This window comes from Triturus cristatus, chromosome 4_1 (assembly GCF_964204655.1).
Source record: "Triturus cristatus chromosome 4_1, aTriCri1.1, whole genome shotgun sequence".
NCBI classification, from domain to species: domain Eukaryota; kingdom Metazoa; phylum Chordata; class Amphibia; order Caudata; family Salamandridae; genus Triturus; species Triturus cristatus.
The window spans coordinates 912,840,890-912,865,839 of record NC_140585.1 but is presented as its reverse complement, the minus strand read 5'-3'; the positions used below and the strand labels follow the sequence as shown (position 1 = coordinate 912,865,839).

At 47.3% G+C, this 24,950-nt stretch overlaps 1 protein-coding gene across 3 annotated transcripts in view; it reads right to left on the bottom strand.

Annotated features, from left to right (window-relative positions):
- The window catches only part of TNPO3 (transportin 3), a 1,119,313-nt gene that overhangs the window by 297,136 nt on the left and 797,227 nt on the right, over positions 1-24,950 (bottom strand). Inside the window, exon 16 of one of the 3 annotated variants that reach the window (XM_085653697.1) lies at positions 24,049-24,189. In XM_085653697.1, coding sequence (XP_085509823.1) covers positions 24,049-24,189 — 141 coding nt within the window. Of the gene's footprint in view, positions 1-24,048; positions 24,211-24,950 lie in introns of all 3 variants that reach the window. The other 2 variants (XM_085653695.1, XM_085653696.1) reach the window with 2 other exon arrangements.

Sequence of the window (24,950 nt, the reverse complement as noted above, 5' to 3'; positions counted from 1 at the left end):
CCCAGAGGACCTGCCTGCCTTCACTTCTAAAGACTGCTTCTCCCGTTAAAACCGGATGTGTTCAACTGCAACCTCTGGCAGTAGCCGGAGACTGCAAATCCAGCCCACTCTGCACCTGCTCAACCCGGCCGAGTGGGAAAACACCATGAGGAGGTCACCTGGCGATCCTGACCAGAGATTCGGCGACCCCTAACCTGCCTCAAGCCTAAATCCTGAAGGCCACACTAAGAGCGACCGGGAGCTGGTAAGAAGATCCAACCCCAAAAGGCACCCCTGCACCTGACGTCCCACAGCCTTGTGTGCCCAAACAGACGGTGCCTCACCAACCCCTAACTTCCCAACTTACCTCTCGAAGTGGTGGTCACACCCAGAAGTCCTTAGTCTCCCTGCCTGCGGTGCTTTTGCAAACCAGAGGGTCTCCATTGAAAACAATAAGGGCACCTGATCTCGAAACAGCACCCTGCACCCGGCCGCCCTAGTACCGCTGAGGGTGCACCTTTGCTGCTTCTTTGTTTCCTATTTTTGCCCTGAGCTAAACTCCAAGTGCTTTGCTCCCACAACCCAGTGGCCTGCTTGCCAGCAGCCACTGACCGGAGGCCCCTTATCCCAGACTGGATAACATTGGGCCTCATCACTCTGTCCCCAGCTGCCCTAGTGCCACTGAGGGTGTAACCAGAGTAAGTCACTAACCCTGGGGGACCCCCGAGTCTAACCCCAGAACATTAACTCCCACAGTTGATAACTTACCTGTGAACCGATAACCTGTTTTTCCTCTATAGGATTACTGACAATTTTCTTCCAAAAGTTTTCCAAGTTTGCCATTTTGAAATCTAAAAATATTGTTTAAAAATTGCACAAATAACTGTATTTACTTACCTGGTTGCAGGAAATGTCCTTGTGCTGAATCCAGGTATCCAGCACTGAGTTAGAAAAGTAACCTTACCTGTAATTTAATGAGAAAGCCTATTCATTTCAAACGACTGCATTTGCTAAGTATTGCAACCTACTGCATCACCTGTAAATCAAACAAGGTACAATTCCTATTGCATTTTCAAACAGTTCTACATTCAGCAACTTATTAATGTAAAGTATTTAATGCTTATCTGTGCCAGGCTTGCTTGGTTCTAAAACAAAACAGTATATTATTTTATACATAAACAATTGGCCTAGAGTTCAGTTCTTGAGTGTGTGAATTCATGTGCTGAGGGTGTACTTCAAATGCTTAACACTGTCCTCGGATACTGCCTTAGAGTAAGATTAGATCTATCTTTAACCTCTGCCTACCTCTGTGGTCACTTGGACTCTATACACACTATAACTCATTTTGGTGTAGTATATATAGAGCCAGTTTCCTACAAAGAAACAGATCGGAGAAAAATGCACTCAGAGGGCATCGTAGAGATGCCCCCTGAAAAACTACATAATTCTAGTGTCCTGGCTAAGTGACTGCTAGCCAACTGCCACCACCAGACTTGTTTCTGGACCCCTGGGTTGAGAGCCTGCTGCTCTAGGGGGTCTGGAACAATGCACATCCTGGGACAAGGGGCCAAGCCTCCTACCCTAGGATGGGCGGGGTCCATGAAGGAGAAGCTTCAATGGCGTGCCGCCTTTGTGAGCTACACCAGCCATTTGCTGCTTCCAGCAACTGGCCCCCACCGGTTCTCACCCCCAATTTGGGCGGGAGAATCGGTGGGAAAACCAAGTAAGGAAGAGAGGTGTGCCCACCTTTGCCATCCCCACCCCTCAGGTGGGGGAGGTGAGGTGAAGCACAACTCTATCCCAGTCTTGTAGATGGAGGGGACCCAGCCAGAGAGGCATATGTCCCCGCTCCCACTGGAGGGTGGCATAATAGTGGTGTACCCACCCCAAGGAAGGGACTCATTGGTCCCGACCTTTACCTACCTGTAACACCCCTAAACCTAGTATTTAGGGGCAACCCTGAAACTTCCCTCCTTGGGCAAGAACCAACCAGAAGGACAGAAGAAGCCGTGCTTAACTAAGAAGAAGAGGACGTCCACTGGCTTGGCCCCAGCCGTACCGCCCTGTATGCACCTGGAAGCTGCTCCAGCAAAATCCTGGTGTGTCCTGCAGCCAGCGGACCCTCAAGTACCCGAAGGACCGGCCCTGCCTTCCAAAACCAAGACTTTGTTTCCCATGGCACCGGATTTGCTTAACAACAGACTAGCCAAATCTTCAAGTCTTCACCCGATGCCCAAGGCCCGAGTGGCCCAACACCACGAGGAGGTCTCCCTGGCGATCCTGACCGGACATCTGGTAATATATGACCTGCCTCGACTCTCCAATCAACGCCTGCAGCCCCTTTCTGGTAGATCCCCCTGACCGCGACGGGAGCTGGTAAGAAAAACCAGACACCTAAAGACACCCCTGCACCCGACTTATCACAGCCTTGGGTGGTCCAACCGACGGTGTCCCAGCATCCGCAGACATCCCAACTTCCCCTCCGACCGGTGGTCACCTCTAGAAGATCTTAACCTCCGAGACTGCAGTCTTTGTTGCAACCGGAGAATCCCCATTGAAAACAGGGCACTCAACGCCAAAACTGCTCCCTGCACCCCTGCGGGTGTACTTCGGGTGCTAACTCGGATGCCCTTTGCCCGGAGCCTAACACCAGGAACTTTGCTCCCACTACCTTGAGGCCTGCTCGTAGGCAGCCCTCAACCAGAGGCCCCTTATCCTCCATTGGATAACATTGGGCCTCCACATTCTGCACTCGCCGTCCTAGTGCAGTTGAAGGTGCTCTGAGAGTGAATCCTTGAACCTTGGGGAACCCTGGTTCTAACACCAGAAAACTAACTCCAAACCAAAGTACTTACCTTGAAACCGATAACCTAATTTCCTCCCATAGGACTGCATTCTTGAGAAATGTTTGTTTTGTGTGGAGTTGGTTTTGTATGAGAACTTGAAAAACTGCAAATAACTAAAAGGAAAATGCTACTTACCAGTATGCATCAGTTCTTGGCATGTAGAGCTGTAGATTAATATATTTGTGCATAGATCGCCATCTGGTGTTGGGCTCGGATGTTTGCACTTTGTTTTTGTCTTGGAAGAAGTCTTTGTAGGGTGATAGTGCACATAGGCACCAACTCCATCTCTAGATTGTTTTCGCCATGAAGGGTTATGATGGAGTTAGTAAGAAATAGAAAGAGATGTCCATGTGTAATGTATCTAAATAAGATAGTACTAGAACAGATAGAGGTATCCGGGGAGGCGTATATGAATCTACAGCTATACATGCCAAGAACAGATTCATACTGGTAAGTAGCATTTTACGTTCGAGGCATACGAGTTGTAGATTATATACTTGTGCATAGACTATACAGCAGTAACCTCCTAAGCGGTGACTACCTGTATCTGTTTCAGTGGTCTGAAAAAGTGTTTTTGATACAGCCTGGCCCACACTAGCTTGTTATTTTGCTTGCAGATCTACACAATAGTGTTTTGTGAAAGTGTGTGGTGTAGACCAAGTTGGTGGTTTGCAGATGTCATCTAGGGGAATGTTCTGAACCAATGGTTTTGGAGCCAGCCCTGTAAGAGGAGAGACGAAGAGAGCCTCTAGGGGAAGACAACTGCAAGCCCCCCAAGGACTTAGTCTCAGTATCTTTTTCATCTTTTCTAAAGATGTGTCGACTGTGGGCTCAAAAAGATGCTCTTGGTCGAAAGGCTGATTAAGAATAGTGGATTGCACCTCTTCCTTGAATCCGGATATCCGAAGCCAAGCTTGTCTGCGTAGAATAACACTGGTATTAATAGCACGAGATGCTGTCTCAGCTGCAACGAGGGCACATTTTATAGATGTGTTGGTTATTAGTTTACCCTCCTGTATAAGGTCATTGGCTTTGTTTTTATATTGGTCAGGCAGATGTTGCATAAGCTTTTCAAGCTCATCATAGTGAGCTCTGTCACATCTGGCTGACAAAGCTTGGGCGTTGGCAATCCGCCAGTGATTTGCAGCCTGTGACGCAATTTGTTTGCCAGATGCGTCTGAGTTTTGATTCCTTATCAGGAGGAGGGGCATCGCCTGTGCTCTGTGAATTAGCCCTCTTGCATGCATTAGACACCACAAGATAATCTAAAGGGACCTGCCCCTGATGTACACTGGGTCATTGGGAGCTAACAGGGTCTTTAAACACTTCTGGTGCATGTTTTGGCATGCCTTTTAGCATTGGCAGGGTGTGTGTGCACTTGTGTGGGTGCAAATGTTTCAAATAAAAAGTCTTCCTCTAAGGGATCTGAGTGCAATTGTACTCCGTGGTGATGGCCTAGAGGGATAGAGGTCCAGGTCATTGTGTGGATCTGTACTGTAATCATCCCAAGGATCTAGCTCGTGTGGGATGGTATGTGAGTCATCATTATCTGGATCTCCGTTCCCATCCCCCTCATTCTAATCATCTTCTTCATCCTGTGGTTGAGGTGAAAATGTATGTTGTGGGGAGTGTGCTGGAATTTGTATCAGCTGGAGAATAATGTGGAGAAGTATTAGTGCCCATTTCTCTCGGTTTAATGGGTATTGCAGAGTCTGGTGAAGTGTCCAGAGTCCTCTTTTTAGGAGGCTTGGCGACAACGTGACCAGTTTCAGGGTCAATGTTTAGTGTTTTTTGCTTTGGATTAAAAATATCTGGCAGAGACTGTTGCTTAGGTACAATGTCTTTTTTCGGTGCCGAAGGTTTAGGTTCAGAATGTTATTTTGCCTTTATGTCTGAAGCTTTCTGCCGGGTCTTGGACTCTTTAGCTTTTGGTATAGGAGTTTGTAGCTCCGAGACCTTTTTTGGCTCCGAAGGTTTTTTCAGAGCTGAATGTTTGTCCTTTGTTTGTTTCGACTCCGAGGGCTTCGGCGTCAAGGAAGAAGGGTGTGGCACATCTTTGGTTTTGGGCTTCGGTGCCGAAGGTGACTTGTCGGCACCGGAACAGGGTTGGCTCAAGCACGAGCCGGAAGGCTTTTCTTTCGGTTTCATAGCCGGGCCCGAGGGCGGGGCATCTGAAATGTGTTGCTGGTGTCAACCTGAGCTGTAGGGCGAAGGTGTTACTGGAGCCTTTTGTTTGGGGTTGGGTAGGAGAGGGGTTTCGGTACTCTCAGACCGCTGAGCTGGTGTGAATGTCTCGTCTTTGATGTCGGAGTCGTCGGCTTCAGAGACGGAGATCTCTCCTTCATCAGCTTGTTCTTCTGGCTGGACTTCATGGATCCGCTCCGAAGATGTCCAGAACCGAGCTGCTTTCGCTGGACATTTCGTAACGTCGATCCCGACAGTCATGGATGGTTTTCTTCAACCTGAGATGCACCCTCCTCGCAGTTCTTGTCCTCGTGCTCGGAGAGGCAGAGATTACAAACCAGGTGTACGTCAGTGTGTGGGAACTTAGCACCACACCCGGGGAATTTTTTAAAAGGAGTCCTTTCCATTGACTGCTGGTGTGATCGGCGCGGATAGGCCCAACGGACCGCGTCGAAGATCTAGGTCAATGATTTTATATTTTTCCAAGATGCGTGTCGAAAGGGAAACGCGATCGAGACAATACCATCAAGTGGTGAGGAACAGCGCATCGAAGGGGGTTCGAGAAAGACACCGACCCAGAGAGCAGCGAATCACAGTCAAACCCGATGGCGGAAAAAAGAATCTGGAGATGGAGTAGATGACCATGCGCACTATCGCCCTATGGGGGAGTCACCTACCTTGTGAATACAAAGACTTCTTCCAAGACAAAAACAAAGTGCAAACATCCGAGCCAAACACCAGATGGCGATCTATGCACAAGTACATAATCTACAGCTCATAAGCCTCGAACACTGTTTAACTTACATTTCTCTAGGAAATGTCCCAGTGTGATATCTAGGCATATCACACTGAGTAAAAAAAGTAATCCATAAAGTCATCTGAAAAGAAATCTAACAGTAATTTCCACTGTACTGGAAGTATTTACAAACCTGTAACAAAGACTGTTCCATTCAGCTTGCTTGTATTGTTCAACCTGCCTTGAAAAGTACCATTTACACTTACCTGTGCCAGGCTTCCATGGTTATAGAAAGTAAATATATCTAATAAGGAATATGCTACTTACCAGTATGCATCTGTTCTTGGCATGTAGAGCTGCAGATCTAAACACTATGCATAGATCGCCATCTGGTGTTGGGCCCAGATGTTTGCACTTGTTTTTGTCTTGGAAAGTCTTTGGCAGTCACGAGGTAGGCGACTCCTCCTTCGGATCATAGTGCGCATCGGCATCGGCTCCATCCTCAGATTGTTATTCGCCAGCAGGGTAATGATGGAGTTTTGTAAGAAACAGGAAAGATGCCCATGTATGCTGTATCTAAATCAGATAATACTGGAACAGATAAAGGTAGCCGGGGAGGCGTGTGAAGAACTGCAGCTCTACATGCCAAGAACAGATGTATACTGGTAAGTAGAATATTCAGTTCGAGGCATACGAGCTGCAGATTACACACTATGCATAGATTGTATAGCAGTATTGTGAGAAAGTGCCATCTTTCTTGCATGGTATGCCCCCGCTTTTTGCTGAATTGCTGAATGTACTTTGACTGAGTGTGCCCTGGACTCCTGCCAATCAGGTGCCCAGGGCCTATGTTCCTTCCTTAAACTAAAACCTCCAACCCAAATTGGCAAACCCTGGCCACATGTCAGCCCCTGGTAAATGGTACCTTAGGTACCCAGGGCCTTGCGACCAGGGAAGGCCTCGAAGGGCTGCAGCACTCATTGTGCCACCCTTAGAGGCCCTGTACCATAACACACACACACTGCCCTTGCAGGCTGAGTGTCTGGGTACAGGACAAAACAGAGAGTCGACATGGCACACATCCCTATGTGCCATGCCCACCACCTACACTGCCCTGGCATACATCAGCCACCCTTCTAGCTGGGTGCCCTATGCCAGTGTTGTGGGCACATAAGCATGAGCCCTATGCCCCTACAGTACCCAGGTCCATTATTGGGCCCTGTAAGTGCAGTGCTGCTTGGCAGTTCGGGCTGGACTGTTCCCATGAGGCACAGGGTCAGACTGATTTGCATATGGCCATGTCTGAACTGGGGTGGCAGAGTGGGCTAAAGAACGGTGATGGATTAAACCCAGATCAGTTGACTGGGGGTGAGTGCTTGCAATGTTCAACACTCCGTCCATCATTTCCTTTGGTTTTTGCTTTGTTCGCCATAAGTTGGCAGGGTATGCTCAGACGTGAGCCCCTTGCTCACTTTGCGACTGGATTCAAGCAAGCCTGGCTGAAGACGGCTGAAATGCCAGAAACCGGTCCTAGGAAGCTTGTTTCCGGTCCAGGGAAGACATGGCTTGGCAGTTCGGGCTGGACTGTTCCCATGAGGCACAGGGTCAGACTGATTTGCATATGGCCATGTCTGAACTGGGGTGGCAGAGTGGGCTAAAGAACGGTGATGGATTAAACCCAGATCAGATGACTGGGGGTGAGTGCTTGCAATGTTCAACACTCCGTCCATCATTTCCTTTGGTTTTTGCAGTGTAACCTCTACACCCATCTACTTCCCCATTTGCCCTGAGCAAGTGACCAGGAGCCCAGCTCCCATAGCCGTGTGGCCTGCTAGTCAGCAGCCACCAACCAAGGCCCCCCTGCCTCCCATAGGATAACATTGGGCCTAACTCTCTCTGCTCCCGGCTGCTCCTGTGCCGCTGCGGGTGTAACAACTGTACCTACCTGACCCTGGGAGACCCCTGAGTCGATGCCCAGAATCGTAACTCTGCCAGTCGAGTACTTACCTTAAAGCAGACAACTCAATTTTCTCCATATTGGAACATTGACTGGTTTCTTCTGAAATTTCTTCTAAGTGTGGAGTTTTCAAAACTTAAAATATTCAATAAAAATCAGCCGAGTAACGAAAACTCTCACCTGCTCTTAGGTGACCTCCCAGTGCTGGATCTTGGTGCCCAGCACTGACCCTGAAAAATATTCACAACCGTACTTACCAGTAACCCAATTTTCTTCCATAGGAAATCATTGACTGTTTTTCTGTGAAATTTCTTCTTTCAATTTCTGCTAACGTTTAATATTGTTTAAAAATCGTATAAATTATGAAAACGTAATTACTTACCTGTTTTGGATAAAGGTTACAGTACTGAGTCTAGGCACCCAGTACTGGATTACAAAAGTAACAAGAATATACTATACCTTCAACTTGAATTTTCTCCAATAGGGAATCATTGACTGTTTTCTATGAAATTTCTTCTGTCAACTTTTAAAATAGCAAACTATTACTTAAAAATCCTAGTAGTAACCAAGTCGACTTTTATCACTTGTTTCTAAGTACTGTCGCAGGACTGAATCTAGGATCCAGTCCTGGAATCACAAAAGTAATCCTGAAAGTAATCTATTGCAAATAACTTGAAATTTCCATTGAACTCAATGCATTATTGTGTTTAAAACTGTGTTGCCTATTGCAAAAACTTGTAACTTTCTACAAAACCCAATTGCATATTGCAAAAGTATTTATATTAAGCATCTCATTCTGATAAAGTATATTTTAATACCTATTGTTGGTTCTAAAATAAAAGACATTTTTTATATAAACCATTGGCCTAGAGTTCAGTTATTGAGTGTGTGAAACCATTTTGCTGACTGAGTGTGTACAACAAATGCTTTACACTGTCCTCTGATACTGCCTTACTGCTCGACCAAGCTACCACTTTAGAGAGTAAGGTTATATCTAACTTTAGCCTCTGCCAAACCTCTGGGGGCTGTGGACTCTGTACACGCTGTACCTATTTGGGAACAGTATATCCAGAGCCACTTTCTCGCAAGTATCCCCTCCTAGCGGCAACCACCAGTATCTGTTGCAGTAGTTTGAAATGGTGTTTTGAGTACAGCCTGTCCCACACTAGCTTGTTGTTTAGTTTGCACATCTACACAATAGTGTTTTGTGAATGTGTGCGGTGTAGACCATGAAGCTGCTCTGCAGATATCATTTAAGGGAATGTTCCCTAAAAAGGTAATTGGCGCTCCTATGTTTCGTGTAGAGTGGGCTTTAAGAAGAACAGATAATGTACGTTTTGCTTAGTGGTAGCAAATTTGTATGCATTTGACAATCCACCTAGCTATCCCAGATTTGGTTATGGGGTTGCCTTTGTCTGGTGGTGAGAAAGACACAAATAGTTGTTTGGTCTTACGAAAAGGTTGTGTTCTCTCGATGTAGTAAAGCAATGCTCTTTTGATATCCAAGGCGTGAAGAGCTCTTTCTGCGACTGTTTGTGGCTGCGAGAAGAATACTGGCAGCTCCAAAGATTGATTTAGGTGGAAGGGAGAAATAACTTTAGGGAGGAATTTAGGATTAGTTCGGAGAACAACCTTATTATGATGCATTTGCAGGAAGGGTTCTTGAATGGTTAGTGCTTGTAGTTCGTTAACTCTTCGTAGAGAAGTAATGGCTACAAGGAGAGCAGATTTCCAAGTTAAGAATTGCAGCTCACATTTATGTAGAGGTTCAAATGGAGGCCCATTAGTCTTGTGAGGTCGATGTTTAAATTCCACACAGGTGAAGGTGGTACTCTGGGGGGAATTATTCTTTTGAGGCCCTCCATAAAAGCTTTTATGGCAGGTACTCTGAAAAGTGATAGATGTTGACTATTTTGTAGATATGCTGCTATGGCGGCAAGATACAGTCTAATAGACGTGTAGGCTAAGTTGCATCTTTGGAGGTGTAGTAAGTAACCTATGATGTGTTGGATAGACACATCTAGGGGATTGGTGTTGTGTGGTATGACAATATATTACAAAACGTTTCCACTTGGCTGCATAGCATGCTCTAGTGGTAGGCCGTCTAGCTTCTTTAAGGACGTTCATACAGTCAGGGGGAAGGTTAAGGTAACCGAATTCTAGGACCTCCGGAGCCAGATCGCCAGTTTGAGCTGAGCTGGGTCCGGGTGTCTGATCTCTCCATGGTTCTGGGTTAAGAGGCGTGGAGAGAGGTGTAACTTCTGGTGCGGAACTACGGAGTGTTCCAGCAATGTGGTATACCACGGTTGTCTGGCCCAAGCTGGAGCAACTAGGATGAGAGTAAAGGAATGTTGCTGTCGTTTGTGCACCACTAGTGGAATGAGTGGGAGAGGTGGAAAAGCGTACGCAAATCTGCCTGACTAGTTCATCCATATCGCATTGCCTTTGGACAATGGGTGTGGATATCTGGCGGCGAAGCTTGGGCATTTGGCATTTTCTTGGGTGGCGAGGAGGTCTATCTGTGGTTGCCCCCACATTTGAAAAAACGGTTGAAGAACTTGCGGATGAAGGTCCCACTCGTGGATCTGTTGTGTTTGACGGCTCAACAGATCGGCTATGGTGTTTGACTCCTGGGACATGTTGGGCTAGGAGAAAAATGTTCTGCGGTATAGCCCACCTCCATATGTTCTGTGCTAGCTGAGAGAGCTGCAGAGTGTGTCCCGCCTTGTTTCTGTATGTAGTACATGGCTGTCATGTTGTCCGTGCGGACTATGACAGCATTTCCTGATATGTGTTTTTGAAATGCTTTTAAGGTTAGGAATATGGCTAGTAACTCCAGGTGGTTGATGTGGAGTAACTTTTGTTGAGGTATCCACCTGCCCTGCATGGTGTGATGTAGTAGGTGAGCTCCCCAGCCGGAGAGCGATGCGTCCGCTGTCATAACTATTTGAGTAATCGGCTCTAGGAACGGTCGCCCTTTGGAAAGGTTCTTGGTGTTCCACCACTGCAGAGAGCGATGAGTACGACCGTCTACCAACACCAGATCTGTTAACTGACCTTGAGCCTGGTTCCATTGGTGTGCTGAGCACTCTAGGAGAGGACGCATCTGGAGTCTTGCATGAGGCACTATGAATATGCAAGAGGCCATCATCCCTATGAGATGCATGAACACTCGAGATGGAAGAGTGTTGCGGATGGAATTTGATGAGAAGAGTTTGCATGCTTGCAATCCTGGCGGGACTGGGATGGGCTAGCGCCCTTGAGGTGTCTATTGTGGCACCAAGGTATTGTGTGTGGGACGTTTGCAGATGGGACTTGGCGTGGTTTACTGTGAACCCCAGGTCGTGAAGTTGTTGAATAGTGGCGTGAGTGTGTTGTACACACTGAATGTATGAGCTGGCTTTTATGAGCCAGTCGTCCAGATATGGGAAGACATGGACGTGCTGTCTTCTTAGGTGTGCTGCCACCACCGCTAGTTACTTGGTAAACACTTGTGGTGCTGTTGTGACTCCGAATGGGAGTACTTTGAATTTATATTACTGACCGTCCACTACAAATCTGAGATATTTCCTGTGAGCGTTGTGAATGGGAATGTGGAAGGAATATGCTACTTACCAGTATGCATCTGTTCTTGGCATGTAGAGCTGCAGAGCCACACACTTCGGATAGTAGATCGCTATCTGGTGTTGGGCTCGGATGCTTGCAGCTTGTGGTTGTCTTCGGAAGAAGTCTTTGGTCACGAGATAGGTGACTCCTCCCTTGGACTACAGTGCGCATGGGCATCAACTCCATCCTCAGATTGTTTTTCGCCATGATGGGAAATGATGGAGTTTGTAGAAAAGAGAGCGATGTCCATGTGTAATGTCTAAGTGAGACGCTGCTGGAACAGATACAGGTCCCGGGGAGGTGGGTGGGCGTGTGTGGCTCTGCAGCTCTACATGCCAAGAACAGATGCATACTGGTAAGTAGCATATTCCGTTCGAGGCATATGAGCTGCAGATCACACACTTAGGATATACTATATAGCAGTGTCTCCCCTAGCGGTGGTCACCTCTATCAGTTGCAGCAGTTTGAAATAAAGTTTTAAGGACAGCCTGACCCACAGAAGCTTGTTGCTTTGCTTGCACGTCAACACAATAGTGTTTAGTGAAGGTGTGTTTTGTAGACCATGTGGCTGCCTTACAAATATCTTCTAAGGGAATGTTTCCTAAGAATGCCATGGAAGCCCCTATTTTGCGTGTGGACTGCGCTCTAGGGGGAACTGCTAGTGTGCGTTTAGCCTTGTGGTAGCATATTTGGATACCTTTAACTATCCACCTGGGTATCCCAGATTTGGAAATGGGGTTATCTTTATGTGGTGGAGAGAACGCAACAAACAATTGTTTTGCGGAATGATTTGGTTCTGTCAATGTAGCAAAGCAGGGCTCTTTTAACGTCTAAGGTATGAAGAGCTCTTTCAGCTACTGAGTACGGATTTAGGAAGAACACTGGTAGTAGCTCTACTGATTGGTTAAGATGGAACGGAGATATGACTTTTGGAAGGAATTTGGGATTTGTTCTAAGAACCACTTTGTTGCGGTGTAATTGTAAGAATGGTTCTTGTATGGTTAAAGCCTGGATTTCACTTACCCTTCTGAGGGATGTGATAGCTGTAAGGAAAGCCACTTTCCATGTGAGGAATTGTAGTTCGCATTTATGCAGAGGTTCAAATGGGGGTCCCATGAGCCTAGTAAGAACAATGTTTAGATTCCACACTGGAGGGGGTGGTAATCTGGGAGGAATAATCCTTTTAAGGCCTTCCATGAAGGCTTTGATTGCAGGTACTCTAAATAGTGACAAATGTTGTCGATTTGTAAGTAGGCTGCTAATGCTGCTAGGTGGAGACGTATGGATGAGTATGCCAGGTTACATCTTTGCAAGTGCAGTAAGTAGCAAATGATGTTTTGGATGGATGCATCCAACGGGTTTATATGATTGATAGTACAGTAAATGGCAAATCTTTTCCATTTTGCAGCATAGCAGGCTCTAGTGGTAGGTCGTCTGGCCTCGTTTATAATATTCATGCAGTCTGGTGGCAGGTTTAGGTAACCGAACTCTAGGACTTCAGGAGCCAGATCGCTAGATTCAGTTGACCTGGATCTGGGTGATTTCTCCATGGTTCTGGGTTAATAAGGACGGGGAGAGGTGCAGTTTTTGGTGTGGAACTAGTGAGAGATCCAGTAGTGTTGGGAACCACGGCTGGCGTGCCCATGTAGGAGCTACTAGGATCAGTTTGAGAGACTGTTGCCTGAGCTTGCGTACCACTAATGGAATGAGTGGGAGAGGCGGAAAAGCGTACGCAAATCTGCCTGACCAGTTCATCCATATCGCATTGCCCTTCAACTCCGGGTGGGGAAATCTGGCGGCGAAGGTTGGGCATTTTGCGTTTTCATGTGTGGCAAACAGGTCTATGTCTGGTTGGCCCCATTGTTGGAAAAAGGGCAATAGAACTTGTGGGTGTAATTCCCATTCATGGATCTGTTGATTTTGTCGACTCAACATTTCGGCAATTTGATTGTGAATCCCTGGAAGGTGTTCTGCAAGGAGGTATATGTTCTGGAGAATGGCCTACCTCCAGATGTTCTGCGCGAGCTGTGATAGCTGGAGAGAATTTGTGCCTCCCTGTTTTTGTATGTAATACATGGCTGTCATGTTGTCCGTCCGGATGAGGACAGTTTTGTTCTGGAGATGTAATTGGAATAATTTTAGTGCTAGGAACTTGTGGTAAGTTCCAGGCAGTAACCATACTGGATAATTTGTCTTACCCAGTTGTCTGTTGTGATGGAGTTCCAGACAGGTAGGAACTGTTTGAGTCTTCCCCCGACTGGAGTGGTATAGTCTAGGGGGAGAGGAGGAAAGTCACTGTTTTGTGGCAGGGAAGGTACGAGTGTTGCCATTGCCACGGCCTCGTCCCTTGTTGTTTCCTCTATATCCTCCTCTAAAATATCCTCTATTGGGGGATGTTTGTGTAGAGGGTTTGAACGTAGAGGAGGTGTCTGCTCAGATATTCTTGGAGGCTCCTCTGTAGCAGGAGCGTCGAAAGGAGCCACGTGGTTGTGGAGACTGTAATGCTCCCATGGACTTAGCGGTCTCTGTGTCTTTTTTCATCTTTTCAAGTGCAGCGTCTACTGCTGGCCCAAATAGTTGTTCTCGGTTAAATGGTTGACTAAGTATGGTAGTTTGTACCTCTGGCTTAAAGCCTGAAATGTGTAGCCAGGCATGGCGTCTAAGGAGCACGCTTGTGTTTATTGCTCTAGAGGCAGTGTCTGCTGCATCAAGCGCACATTTAATGGACGCATTCAAGATAAGTTTACCTTCCTGAATAAGGTCATTTGCCTGGGTCTTATATTGGTCTGGTAGATGTTGTAGCAGATTCTCTAGCTGGTCGTAGTGAGCCCTATCATAGCGTGCTAGTAGGGCCTGAGTGTTGGCAATACGCCAATGGTTAGCCGCTTGTGCTGCTACTCGTTTGCCAGAGGCTTCTAACAGTTTGGATTCTTTGTTGGGGGGTGGTGTATCTCCTGTGGTTTGTGAGTTGGCTCGTTTCCTTGCGTTGGAAACAACCAAAGAATCCAGAGGGAGCGGTCCTTTGATGTAACAAGGATCTTCTGGGGCAGGTCTATATATTTTTTTCGATTCTTGGGTTAAGCACCCTGGCACGGACGGGGTCTTTAAATACCTCTGTGGCGTGTTTTATGACCCCTTTAATCATAGGTAAAATCTGGACAGACTTTTGTGACTGTTCGAAATTGTCTAGTAGGAAGTCTTCCTTGGGTGTGTCAGAATGCATGGCGACGCCATGGTAAAGTGCTGCCCTATTTAATAATTGTCCAAACCCCAGGTGGTCATCTGGAGGTGATGGTTTGGATGGATATGGTGTAGGGTCAGGCATATCTGGTAGAGGGAATGCCCAATCATCCAGTGGTACGGCATCTGGATCTGTGAACGGATCATTAGGATCACCCCCTATCCCTAGGTCATCATCATCATTCTGTGGAGGTGGTGTATGTGATGGAGAGGGGAGAGGTAAGGGTAGTGTTGGCAGAGGGGGTGGTGTAGAAGGTCGTATAGGAGAGGGAGGAATAATGTGTGATGTTGCAGAGTCCTTTTTGTTGATAGGAACTGGGGCAGGTGTTGTGTCCAGTTTTCGTTTCTTACATGGCACCGCGGTGACATGTCCAGTTTTTGGATTAATATATATCTTTTTCTGCAATGGATCTGGATGGAAAAGTTCTTGTTCTTGGGGAACAGTCTTTGGCGCCGATTTTTTCGGTTCCGATTGAGGTTTTGGTTTATCGGTGGAGTTTTTGGCTTGAGGAGGTGTGTTAGAGTCCTTAGCCGGTGGTTTCGGTGCTGATGAAGGTTTCGGTGCTGATGAAGGTTTCGGTGCGGACGTTGAGTCCTTTGGCTTGGGAACTTTCGGTGCCGGTTTATCTATGGGCCTCGATGTTTTCAGTGCCGAAGGCGCCGGAGCCGGTTTCGGTGCCGAGAGGTCATGTGTCTTCGGTGACGAAGGTGCCGGTGGAACAATGACATGCGGCTTGCTCGGGCCCGAGCTACCAGAAGGCTTATGTTTCTTCGGAGCCGAGCCCGGAGGTGGGGCTTCTGAAGGATGTTTTCGGTCTCGACTGAGGCTAACAGGCGAAGTCTTGACCAATGCCTTAGGTTTTGGAGGGTTTGGGGCAGTAGTACTCACGCGTTGCCCAGGAGTAATGGGGTCGTCTGAGTCGTCGGCCTCAGGGATGATTTGGAGATCCTCGGAATCTTCTTCCGGGACATCTGGACCCTCGTCAAAGATGTTTTCTGGTTCCGGAGCTGGTCTCTGTTGCATGATGTGGCGTCGAGCCCTTCGATCTCGAATGGTCTTTTCGGATCGAAATGCTGCGCAGGCTGGACAGATGGACTCGTCGTGTTCCGGTGATAGGCACAGGTTACAGACCTTGTGGTGGTCACTGCGGAAATTTTGCTCCACACTGGGGGCATTTTTTGAACAGCGTCCTTTCCATGAGCCGTAGGCCTTATGGCGTGGATAGGTCCAGCAGGCCGCGTCGACGACCGGAATCGTGTCGAAGAAATCGATGTCGAATGGAGGTGCTTCGGTATCGTTGTAGTTAGTTTTTGCGCTTCGAAAAGCTTGTAAATAGAGGTTTTCAGACAGAGCGGAAAAGTTACATCCGAACCCAGTGGCGGAAAAAAAACAATCTGAGGATGGAGTTGATGCCCATGCGCACTGTAGTCCAAGGGAGGAGTCACATATCTCGTGACCAAAGACTTCTTCCGAAGACAACAACAACCTGCAAGCATCAGAGTCCAACACCAGATGGCGATCTACTATCCTAAGTGTGTGATCTGCAGCTCATATGCCTCGAACATAGGCATCCTTGAGGTCTAGGGTAGCAAGGAAGTCGTCCTGTGAAAGGACCTGCTGGAGTTTGACCATGTGGAAATGGTCTGAGTGTATGTATAGGTTAAGGGGTCTGAGGTCTAGAATAGGCCTTAGAGAGCCGTCCTTTTTTGGTATGAGAAAATACAGGGAGTAAACTCCCTTGTTTTGATGGTGCAGGGAAACTGTTTCTATTGCACTTTTTTGTAGGAGGGAGATTACCTCCTGCTTTAGCAGTAACAAATGTTCTTGTGACATTGGACGTTGTTTGGGTGGTATGTTCGGGGGGTAGATGTTAGTTCGAGACAGTAGCCTGATTGAATTATCTGTTGCACCCACTGAAGTGATGTTTGTCCAGACAGGAAGGAATTGTTGGAGTCTTCCCCCGACTGGAGTGGTCTGGGGGAAGTGGAGGGAAGTCATTGGGTGGGGGTGGAGGCAGAGCGGGAGTTGTTGTTTTTGCCTCTGTTGTTGTTACCCCTGTATCCACCTCTTTGGTAACCTCTAGTAAAGGTGGATTGGGTGGGAGCCTTGTAAGAAGTGGAGGGGCTATCCGAGGAGTAGCCTCTGTGGGTGCTTCTGAAGGATGAGCGCCGAAAGGAACGTCTGGGAGCTTGCGACTGTAAGACTCCCATAGATTTAGCTGTGTCTGTATCCTTCTTCATTTTTTCAAGGGATACGTCAACATTAGGGCCAAATAGCTGTTGCTCATTGAATGGTTGATCGAGAATGGAACTCTGGACTTCAGGTTTGAAACCTGACATGCGTAGCCAGGCATGCCTACGCAGAATGACACTGGTGTTTATTGCCCTGGAGGCGGTATCTGCTACATCTAAGGCACAACGGATGGAGGTGTTAGTAATGGTTTTACCTTCTTGTATGAGTTCATTGGCCCTATTTTTATACCTGTCTGGGAGGTGCTGCATTATGGACTCAAGCTCATCATAATGTGCCCTGTCATACCTAGCTAACAGAGCTTGAGTATTGGCAATGCGCAATATGTTTGCTGCCTGTGACGCCGTTCGGTTGCCAGAGGCGTCCAGGAGTTAAGACTCTTTATCTGGTGGAGGTGCATCACCTGATGATTGGAAATTGCCTCTTTTTTGCACATTGGAGACTACAAGGGAGTCTAGTGGTGTGGGGCCTTTAATGTAGGCTGGATTAGTAGGGGCGGCCTTATACTTTTTCTCGATTCTAGGGTTGATGACTCGAGGCCTGACCGGGTCTTTAAAGACCTCAGGTTCATGCTTAATGACCCCCATCAGCATGGGTAAAATTGAGGTGGACTCGTGTGGTGTCGAAAGTGTCCAGGAGAAAATCTTCCTCCACGGGGTCTGTGTGTAGGTCAACCCTGTGGTACTGGACAGCTCTGTGGAGGAGATGGTTAAAGCCCATAGTGTCCTCGGGGGGGGGGGAAGAGATGTGGGCCTGGAGGGGTTAATGTCCTCTTGTGGGATGTTAGGAACGTCGTCTGGGATACTATAATCATCCCAGGGGTCTGAGGAGCAAGTAGAAGTAGGGTCCCCTAGTGGTTGATCGTCCGCACCTCCCCCTGCATCATCTGAGGTGTTATCATCTACTGGAGTAGGGGATGGTGTAGGAGAGCGGTGTGGTGGGGGAGGGGAAAGAGGAAGAGGAGAAGGGGTCCTTAATTAAGAGGTAGCAAAGTCTCTCTTTTTAGGTGGTGGAGCCGGTGCAGGTGTATCTAGCGGTCTCTTCTTGAAGCTAAGCATTAAGTGACCAGTCTTAGGATCCTTTACAAGAGTTTTTTGGGTAGGATCAGGCCGAAACAGTTCTTCTGTGGGAGGCAGATCCTTCGGTGCAGACGGTGTTCGGTGCCGACGGTGTTGGTACCGTAGGCTTTTTCGGCGCCGTCTCGGTAGCGGTTCTGGGTTTGGAACCGTGCGGTTTTGCAGTGTCTTTGGCCGATGGAACCTGTTTCCTCGGTTCCGAGGTCTTTTTCAGCTTCGAAGCATGGGAGTCGGGTCGGGCCCTTTGGTGGCAGTTTTTTGGTCGGCTTCAAGTTTGTTGTCTGTGTCGAGGAGCCGGTGCCAGTCTTCGACGCAGAGTGCTTGGATGTCGAAGCAGCTGTCAGCGTGGAAGAGGACGACTTTTTTTTCGGTGCACATGGATGTTTATCGGCACCGAGGGTAGGCTGACTTGAGCCCGAGTCACCTGAAGGCTAAGTAGTCTTCTTTACCGGGCCCGAAGGCGGGGCATGGGAAGCAGTCTCTCGGTGTGCACCTGGGCCGAAGGTGGGACCAAAGCCTTTTTAGATGGTGTCGGGGTTGGGATCTACGTCTGTACTCACGGCCCTCTGTGCTGGAGTGATGTCCTCGACGTCAGAGTCATCGGCTTCGGAGGCGCTGATGAGGCCTTCCTCGACCCGCCCCTGCTATGGCACATCCTCTTGGAAGATGCCGTTGGGGATCGAAGACGACAAGCGAGCCATGGTTCTTCTAGCTCGTCGGTCCCGAATAGTCGTCTTGTAGCGGAAGGAGGCGCAAGCTGGAAAGTCTCTGGCCTCGTGCTCCGGTGAGAGGCAGAGGTTGCACACCTCATGAAGGTCAGTGTGGGGAAACTTCGACCCACATCGAGGACACTTTTTGAATGGCGTCCTTTCCATGAGCCAGAAGATAAGGCCCAGGTAGGCCCGAATGCCTTTGTTGACGTCCGGAATCAAAGACTTTGAATTTGTTGAGTCGCGTGGATTGGGAAAACACGATCGAGTCAATACCGTCGAAAAGGGAAGGATTGCGCGTCGAAAGAGAAACCCGGTAACGGTTCCAAACTGGAGCGCGAGAAACACATCTGAACCCGATGGTGGAAAAAAAAATATCTGGGGAGGGAGCCGATGCCCAAGCGCACTATGATCCAAAGGAGGAGTCATCTACCGCGTGACTTCCAAAGACTTTCCAAGACAAAAAAAAGTGCAAACATCCCCAAAAATCCGGGCCCAACACCAGATGGCGATCTATGCATAGTGTGTAATCTGCAACTCATATGCCTCGAACATATTTTTATACAAATCAAATTGGTCTGAGTTTAGTCTGAGTGTGTGACATCATTTGCTGCCTGAGGGTGTACAACAAATGCTTAACACTACCCTCAGATAAAGTCTTACTACTCAACCTCACTAACACAAATAGAGAGTAAGGTGGTAATTCCTTTTACCTCTGCCTACCTTTGGGGTTTCACTGGACTCCGCACACTATACCTCATTTTGGTATAGGATATACAGAGCCAGCTTCCTACATCTTGTTTACCTTTGACGACTCAGTTGTTAATGTCCTTGTTGGTTTTGTTGTTGTAGCCATTCACAAGATTGTCGTGGAAGATATTTTAATTCACGATGTACCTGCTGACAATTTCTCCATGGACAGTGCAGAGGGGGGCATATTAAATGTTAAAAGCAACTTAGTAGATGGTGTTGTAAGTTCAGACCTTGACTTATCTGTGGAAATGTCCTTGTTTTAGGCTTGTAAGCATTCAATAGACGGGCTTGTAAGAAACTGGCTCTATATATACTGCACCAAAGTGAGGTACAGTGCGCATAGAGTCCAAGGGTCTCCAGAGGTTTGGCAGAGGTTAAAGTTAGATAGAACCTTACTCTCTAAAGTGGTAGCATGGTCGAGCAGCATCAGAGGACAGTGTAAAGCATTTGATGTACACACAGTCAGCAAATGAAGTTACACACTCAAGAACTGAACTCAAGGCCAATTTGTATAAAAAATATACTGTTTTATTTCTAGAACCAAGCAAGCCTGGTACAGGTAAGCATTCAAGTGCTTTGCAGTAGTAATTACTTGTATGAACACAGTTCAGAATTGCAGTATAACTTGTACTGGTTTTGGTTACAGTTTTAAGTAAGCAGTTTGCAACACATTGCAGGTATAGTATATTCAAATGAATGAGCTTTTTAAGAAAAATGCAGTTAATTACATTTCAGATTACTTTTGTTACCACAGGACTGGATCCTAGATTCAGCCCTGGGATATTTCCTGAAAACAGGTGAGTAAATGTGTTTGGGTTAAAGGTACGATTTTTAAGGAATATTATTGCATTTCAAAAGTTGACACTTCGAAACTTTTCACATAGAATCACCAATGTTATCCTATGGGAGGAAATTCACTTAGCCGGCAAGTTAGGTTATTGTTACTTTTTCTTACTCGGAGCCGGATCCTGGATTCAGCACTGGCAAATTTCCTGAAAACCGTTGAGAAAATGCGTTTTGGTTAATCGGCTGATTTTTAAGCAATATTTGTAGTTTTCAAAAGTCGACAAAACATTTTTAGGTAAAAAGTGTCAATGTGTGTCAATATGTATCAATATGTGGAAAAATGAGTTATCGGTTTCACGTTAACTAATCGGTCTTGTGAGTTACGGTTCTGGGGTTAGACTCAGGGGTCTCCCAGGGTCAGTGATGTACTGTTGTTGCACCCCCAGTGGCACTAGAGCGGCCAGGTGCAGAGTTTTGAGGCCCAATGCTATCCTATGGAGGATTAGGGGGTTCCGGTTGGTGGCTGCTGGTAAGCAGGCCATAGGGTTGTGGGAGCAAAGCTCCTGGGGTTAAGCTTGGGGCAAGTTGGGGACCAAGTTAGCACCAAAGGGCCACCCTCAGCGGTGCTAGTGCAACCGGGTGCAGTTTTGAGGTCGGGTGCCCTGTTGAGTTCAATTGAGATTCTCCAGGACAAAGAAATACTGCAGGCTCGGGGACGAAGATCTTCCAAGAGTGACCACCACTTTGAGGGGTAAGTTGGGATGTAGAGGGATAGCTAGGCACCACTGGGTTGGGCACACAAGGCCGTGGGGCGTCGGGTGCAGGGGTGCCTTTGGACACTGGATTTTCTTACCCGCTCTGGTCACTCCTGGATTGAGGCTGCATGGCATCGGCTTGAGGCCGGTCAGGGGTCACCGGATTGGCAGAGGGACCTCCTCCTGCTGTTTGTTCACTCAAACACGGGCCAGGCTCGGCAGGTGCAGAGTGTACTGGATTTGCGGTTTCTGGCTGGCACCAGAAGCTGCAGTTCAAACACGTCCGGTGTTCACGGGAGAAGCAGCTTGGAAAGTGAATGCAGGCAGTTCCTCTGGGGTTTTTGAGGTTGCTGGCCGCTGGACACGCCAGGGTTTCGCAGGAGTAGGTTCGAGGGGAGACAGGCCTGTAGGGCTGGGGCCAAGTCAGTGGGCGTCGTCCTCTTGTTAGCTCTGCACGGCTTCTCGTCCTTTTCTTGTGGTTGCTGGATCTGAGGACGGAAGGTTCAGGGTGCCCCTGAATACTAAATTTAGGGGCGTTACAGGTAGGTGAGGGGCAGGGACCAATGGGTCCCCTCATTGGGGTGGGTACACCCCCTGTTTTGTCACTCTCCAGTGGGAGGGGGGCAGGAGCCTGTCCCTGGTTGGCTGGGTCCCCCCATCCTCAAGATGGCGGGGACTCGAGTTTGTGTTTCATCTCGCCTCCCCCACCTTAGGGGTGGAGTTGGCAGAGGTGGGCACACCTCTGTTCCTCACTTTGTTTTTCCCGCCGGGTCTCCCGCCCAAAGTGGGGGGTAGAACCAGTGGGGACCAGTTGCTGAGTACAGCAAGTGGTCTGGAGAGGCTCACAAAGAAGGTATGCCTTTGAAGCTTCTCCTTCATGAACCCTGCCCATCCTGGGGGAGGAGGCTTGGCACCTCGTTCCAAGATGTGCATTGTTTCAGGCCATCGAGAGCAGCAGGCTCTCAACCCAGGGGTTCAGGAACACGTCTGGTGGTGGCAGCCTGCGCAGCCACTCAGTCAGGTCACTGGGAGTTGGTTGTTGTTCAGGGGGCATCTCTAAGATGCCCTCTGTGGTGCATTTTACATTAAATCCCACACTGGCATCAGTGTGGGTTTAATGTGCTGAGAAGTTTAATACCAAACTTCCCAGTCTTCAGTGCAGCCATTATAGTGCTGTGGAGTTCATAATGACAACCTCCCAGCACCATATACTCTTAATGGCAGCACTGCACTTACAGGGCCCAAGAATGGTCCTGGGCACTGTAGGGGTACAGGGCTCATGCACCTGTAACCTCACCACTGGCATAGGGCACCCAGCTAGAAGGGTGACTGATGTATGCCAGGGCAGTGGTTTTGGGGCATGGCACACAGGGATGTGTGCCATGTCATCTCTTTGTTTTGTTCTGCATCCAGACACTCAGCCTGCAAAGGCAGTGTGTGTGTGTCAGGGTACAGGGCCTATAAGGGTGGTACAATAAGTGCTGCAGTCCTTAGGGGCCTTCTCTGGTTACAGTGCCCTGGGTACCTATGGTACCATTTACCAGGAGCTGACATGTGGCCAGAGATGCCAATTGGGTTTAGGCTTTAATGCAGTTTTAGGGAAAGAACACAGGCCCTGGGTACCTGAGTGGTAGGCGCCCAGGGCACACTCAGTCAAAGTACATCAGCTTTTCAGCCAAAAGTGGGGGCATACCATGCAAGAAAGAGTGCACTTTCTCACAGGGTTTCGCTATCTTGAATACCTAGGATAGGTCTTTTTCTAAGCCTTTTTAGGAGGTTCCTGTGGCAGTAGGTCTTCTGACCTCTCTCAATTGCATCTTTTTTGCTATATTCTGAGGAATCCTCACTATCCTACCCTGAAGGTAGAGTGTCCATGGCATAGATTTTTTTTTTAAGCTAAGCCATAGTAATACCCTCCCTTCTCGCTCTTTCAGAGTTTAAGAAGAAACAGTATGACAGACCTTATAACCCTTTACCTTATTACCTTTTGAGAGGGGTGGATAAAGTAACTGCAGCCTTTATGTGAATCCTCTGAATACAGCCTCTTTTGTACACAGGTTCCACAAGGTCTGAAAAGTCCTTTTTTGGCAACCTTTACCAGGTGGTATAGTTTTGAAAACGTAGTCAAATGTGTCAGAATATAAGCTCTAAAGTGGTGAATGTATTTAGGTTAACGAAGCAGAGCTCAGGAGTGACTCTCTTCCCATGACTTGTGGTAAAACTTTGAAGGATGGGTCCCTTTAAAGTAAAAGGTCTGCAGGGTGCTGCCGTCTGATTGGCTGGAGTTTGGTTCCTTTTGAATGAAGTTAATAGGCTACTAAAGTTGTGTAAGCTAGCCCTTCTAGGCTGTTTAATATTGAACTGCTTTCTAGTTATACCGTGGGACTCACTTCAATGATGGAGAATGATTCAAGCATGTTAATCTATGAAAGATACAACACGAAAGAAGTTTGGAAATAAAAAATGTTTAAAAAGAAAATTTTCTTTCAGAGCTTGAGGGGTATTTTGGGAAAAGTAACAGACGGAGTTCAAAGGTGTCAGACTGAATTTCATCTGTGTGTTCAGGTCGAGGCTCTTAGCACCTCTGGAAAAATAACAAAGTTTCTTTCTGTGGTGGGATTTAGAAACTTTTTTGAACCTTCTACTTAAGACTTTCATCTGAGCTAATCCACTTGAGGATACAACCAGAGCTCCATTACATTCAGCTTCAAATTTCACTCAGGGCCCAATCTACCACTTCCCTAGACTATCACTAGAGCTTTGTGGCGCTATTTTCATTTAAATCTTTGAAAATTCATATCTCAATTTGCTCTTATTGGATTTTTGTTGTTTTGGTTTTATTTTACTCACAAAAAACTCCTCTATTTTAAAATTGGCTGTGGAATTATTAATATTTTGTATGACCTATTTTCCTGTGTATGCACTGCTTACATTGCTTACACATTGCCTTTGATTTAAGCCCGACTGCTTCATGTGACATGTCCAGGGACTGACCATATATATTTTATTCAATATATGTGAAATCTAGCAGATGGTGGTCTTATCCTTTCAGGTGGATATTTGACCACTCTAGATAATAATTTCCTTCACATACAAACAAAAAACAAATGGAAAATAAAATACATTCACTGTGTACGAAAATTAATATTTTCAACTACCACAGCCTTACTTGCGTAACCAGCGGCTGTAGGAGAGATGCAGACCCTTTCCCAACACAGCGTACAGCAAAGCGAAGGCAACGGCAGCAGCGTTCCACAATCCGGTTATCAGCCCGATGCTTGTTCAAAGTCTCTGACATTACTGGCCAGATCTGCATGAAGATCAGAAAGTTCGAAAAGTCGCAGACCGCGAAGTTACAATGCAGAAGAGGTGAAAGTCTCTCTAGACCAAGAGATCTAATGAAGTCCCAACAGTAGTTCACAACATTACAACTTTCAACTCATAGATATTAGTGATTCAGTGCTAAGATGAAGTACAACATATGCCTCGTATAGAGATATTTTCAAAGCACATTTCTGGTAATAGTCTGGCAAACAAGTTACTTACCTTTAGTAACACTCTTTTTTGTCCATAGTCTATCTAACCTTAAATTCCTCACTACTTGAACCCCCGAAGGCTCCAGACATGATCTCGAATTTGTTTTCAGGAACTGCTTGCATGTGCTGGTAGATGGCACCATTTGTCGCTAGTGACTGAATGCAAGCATCACTCCTGCTCATTGTCGGGTTACAGCAGAACATTCTGCTCCCTTAGATAAGGAGCCCTAGTAATATCAAGAAGCCTGATGCAGGAAATAGGGAAGCAGGGAAGCAGGTGCATCAGTGAAAGATCTTCAATTAGATAGAATAACCACCAGAGAGATAAAGGTGAGTTACCTTTACTTCTGCTAGAAACTTTCCACTGCAGATTCCTCGTCTTTTGAATAGGTAAAGCAGTACTTACCAGGAGAAAGGTTCAGAGGACAGGACTCCAAACCAGGAAATGCTGCAGGAGTGAGTGGGAATAATGGCCCCCCCTACGAACCTGAGAGTCAACTCAGTAAGATCCAGTCAATATGTGGACGGACACCTA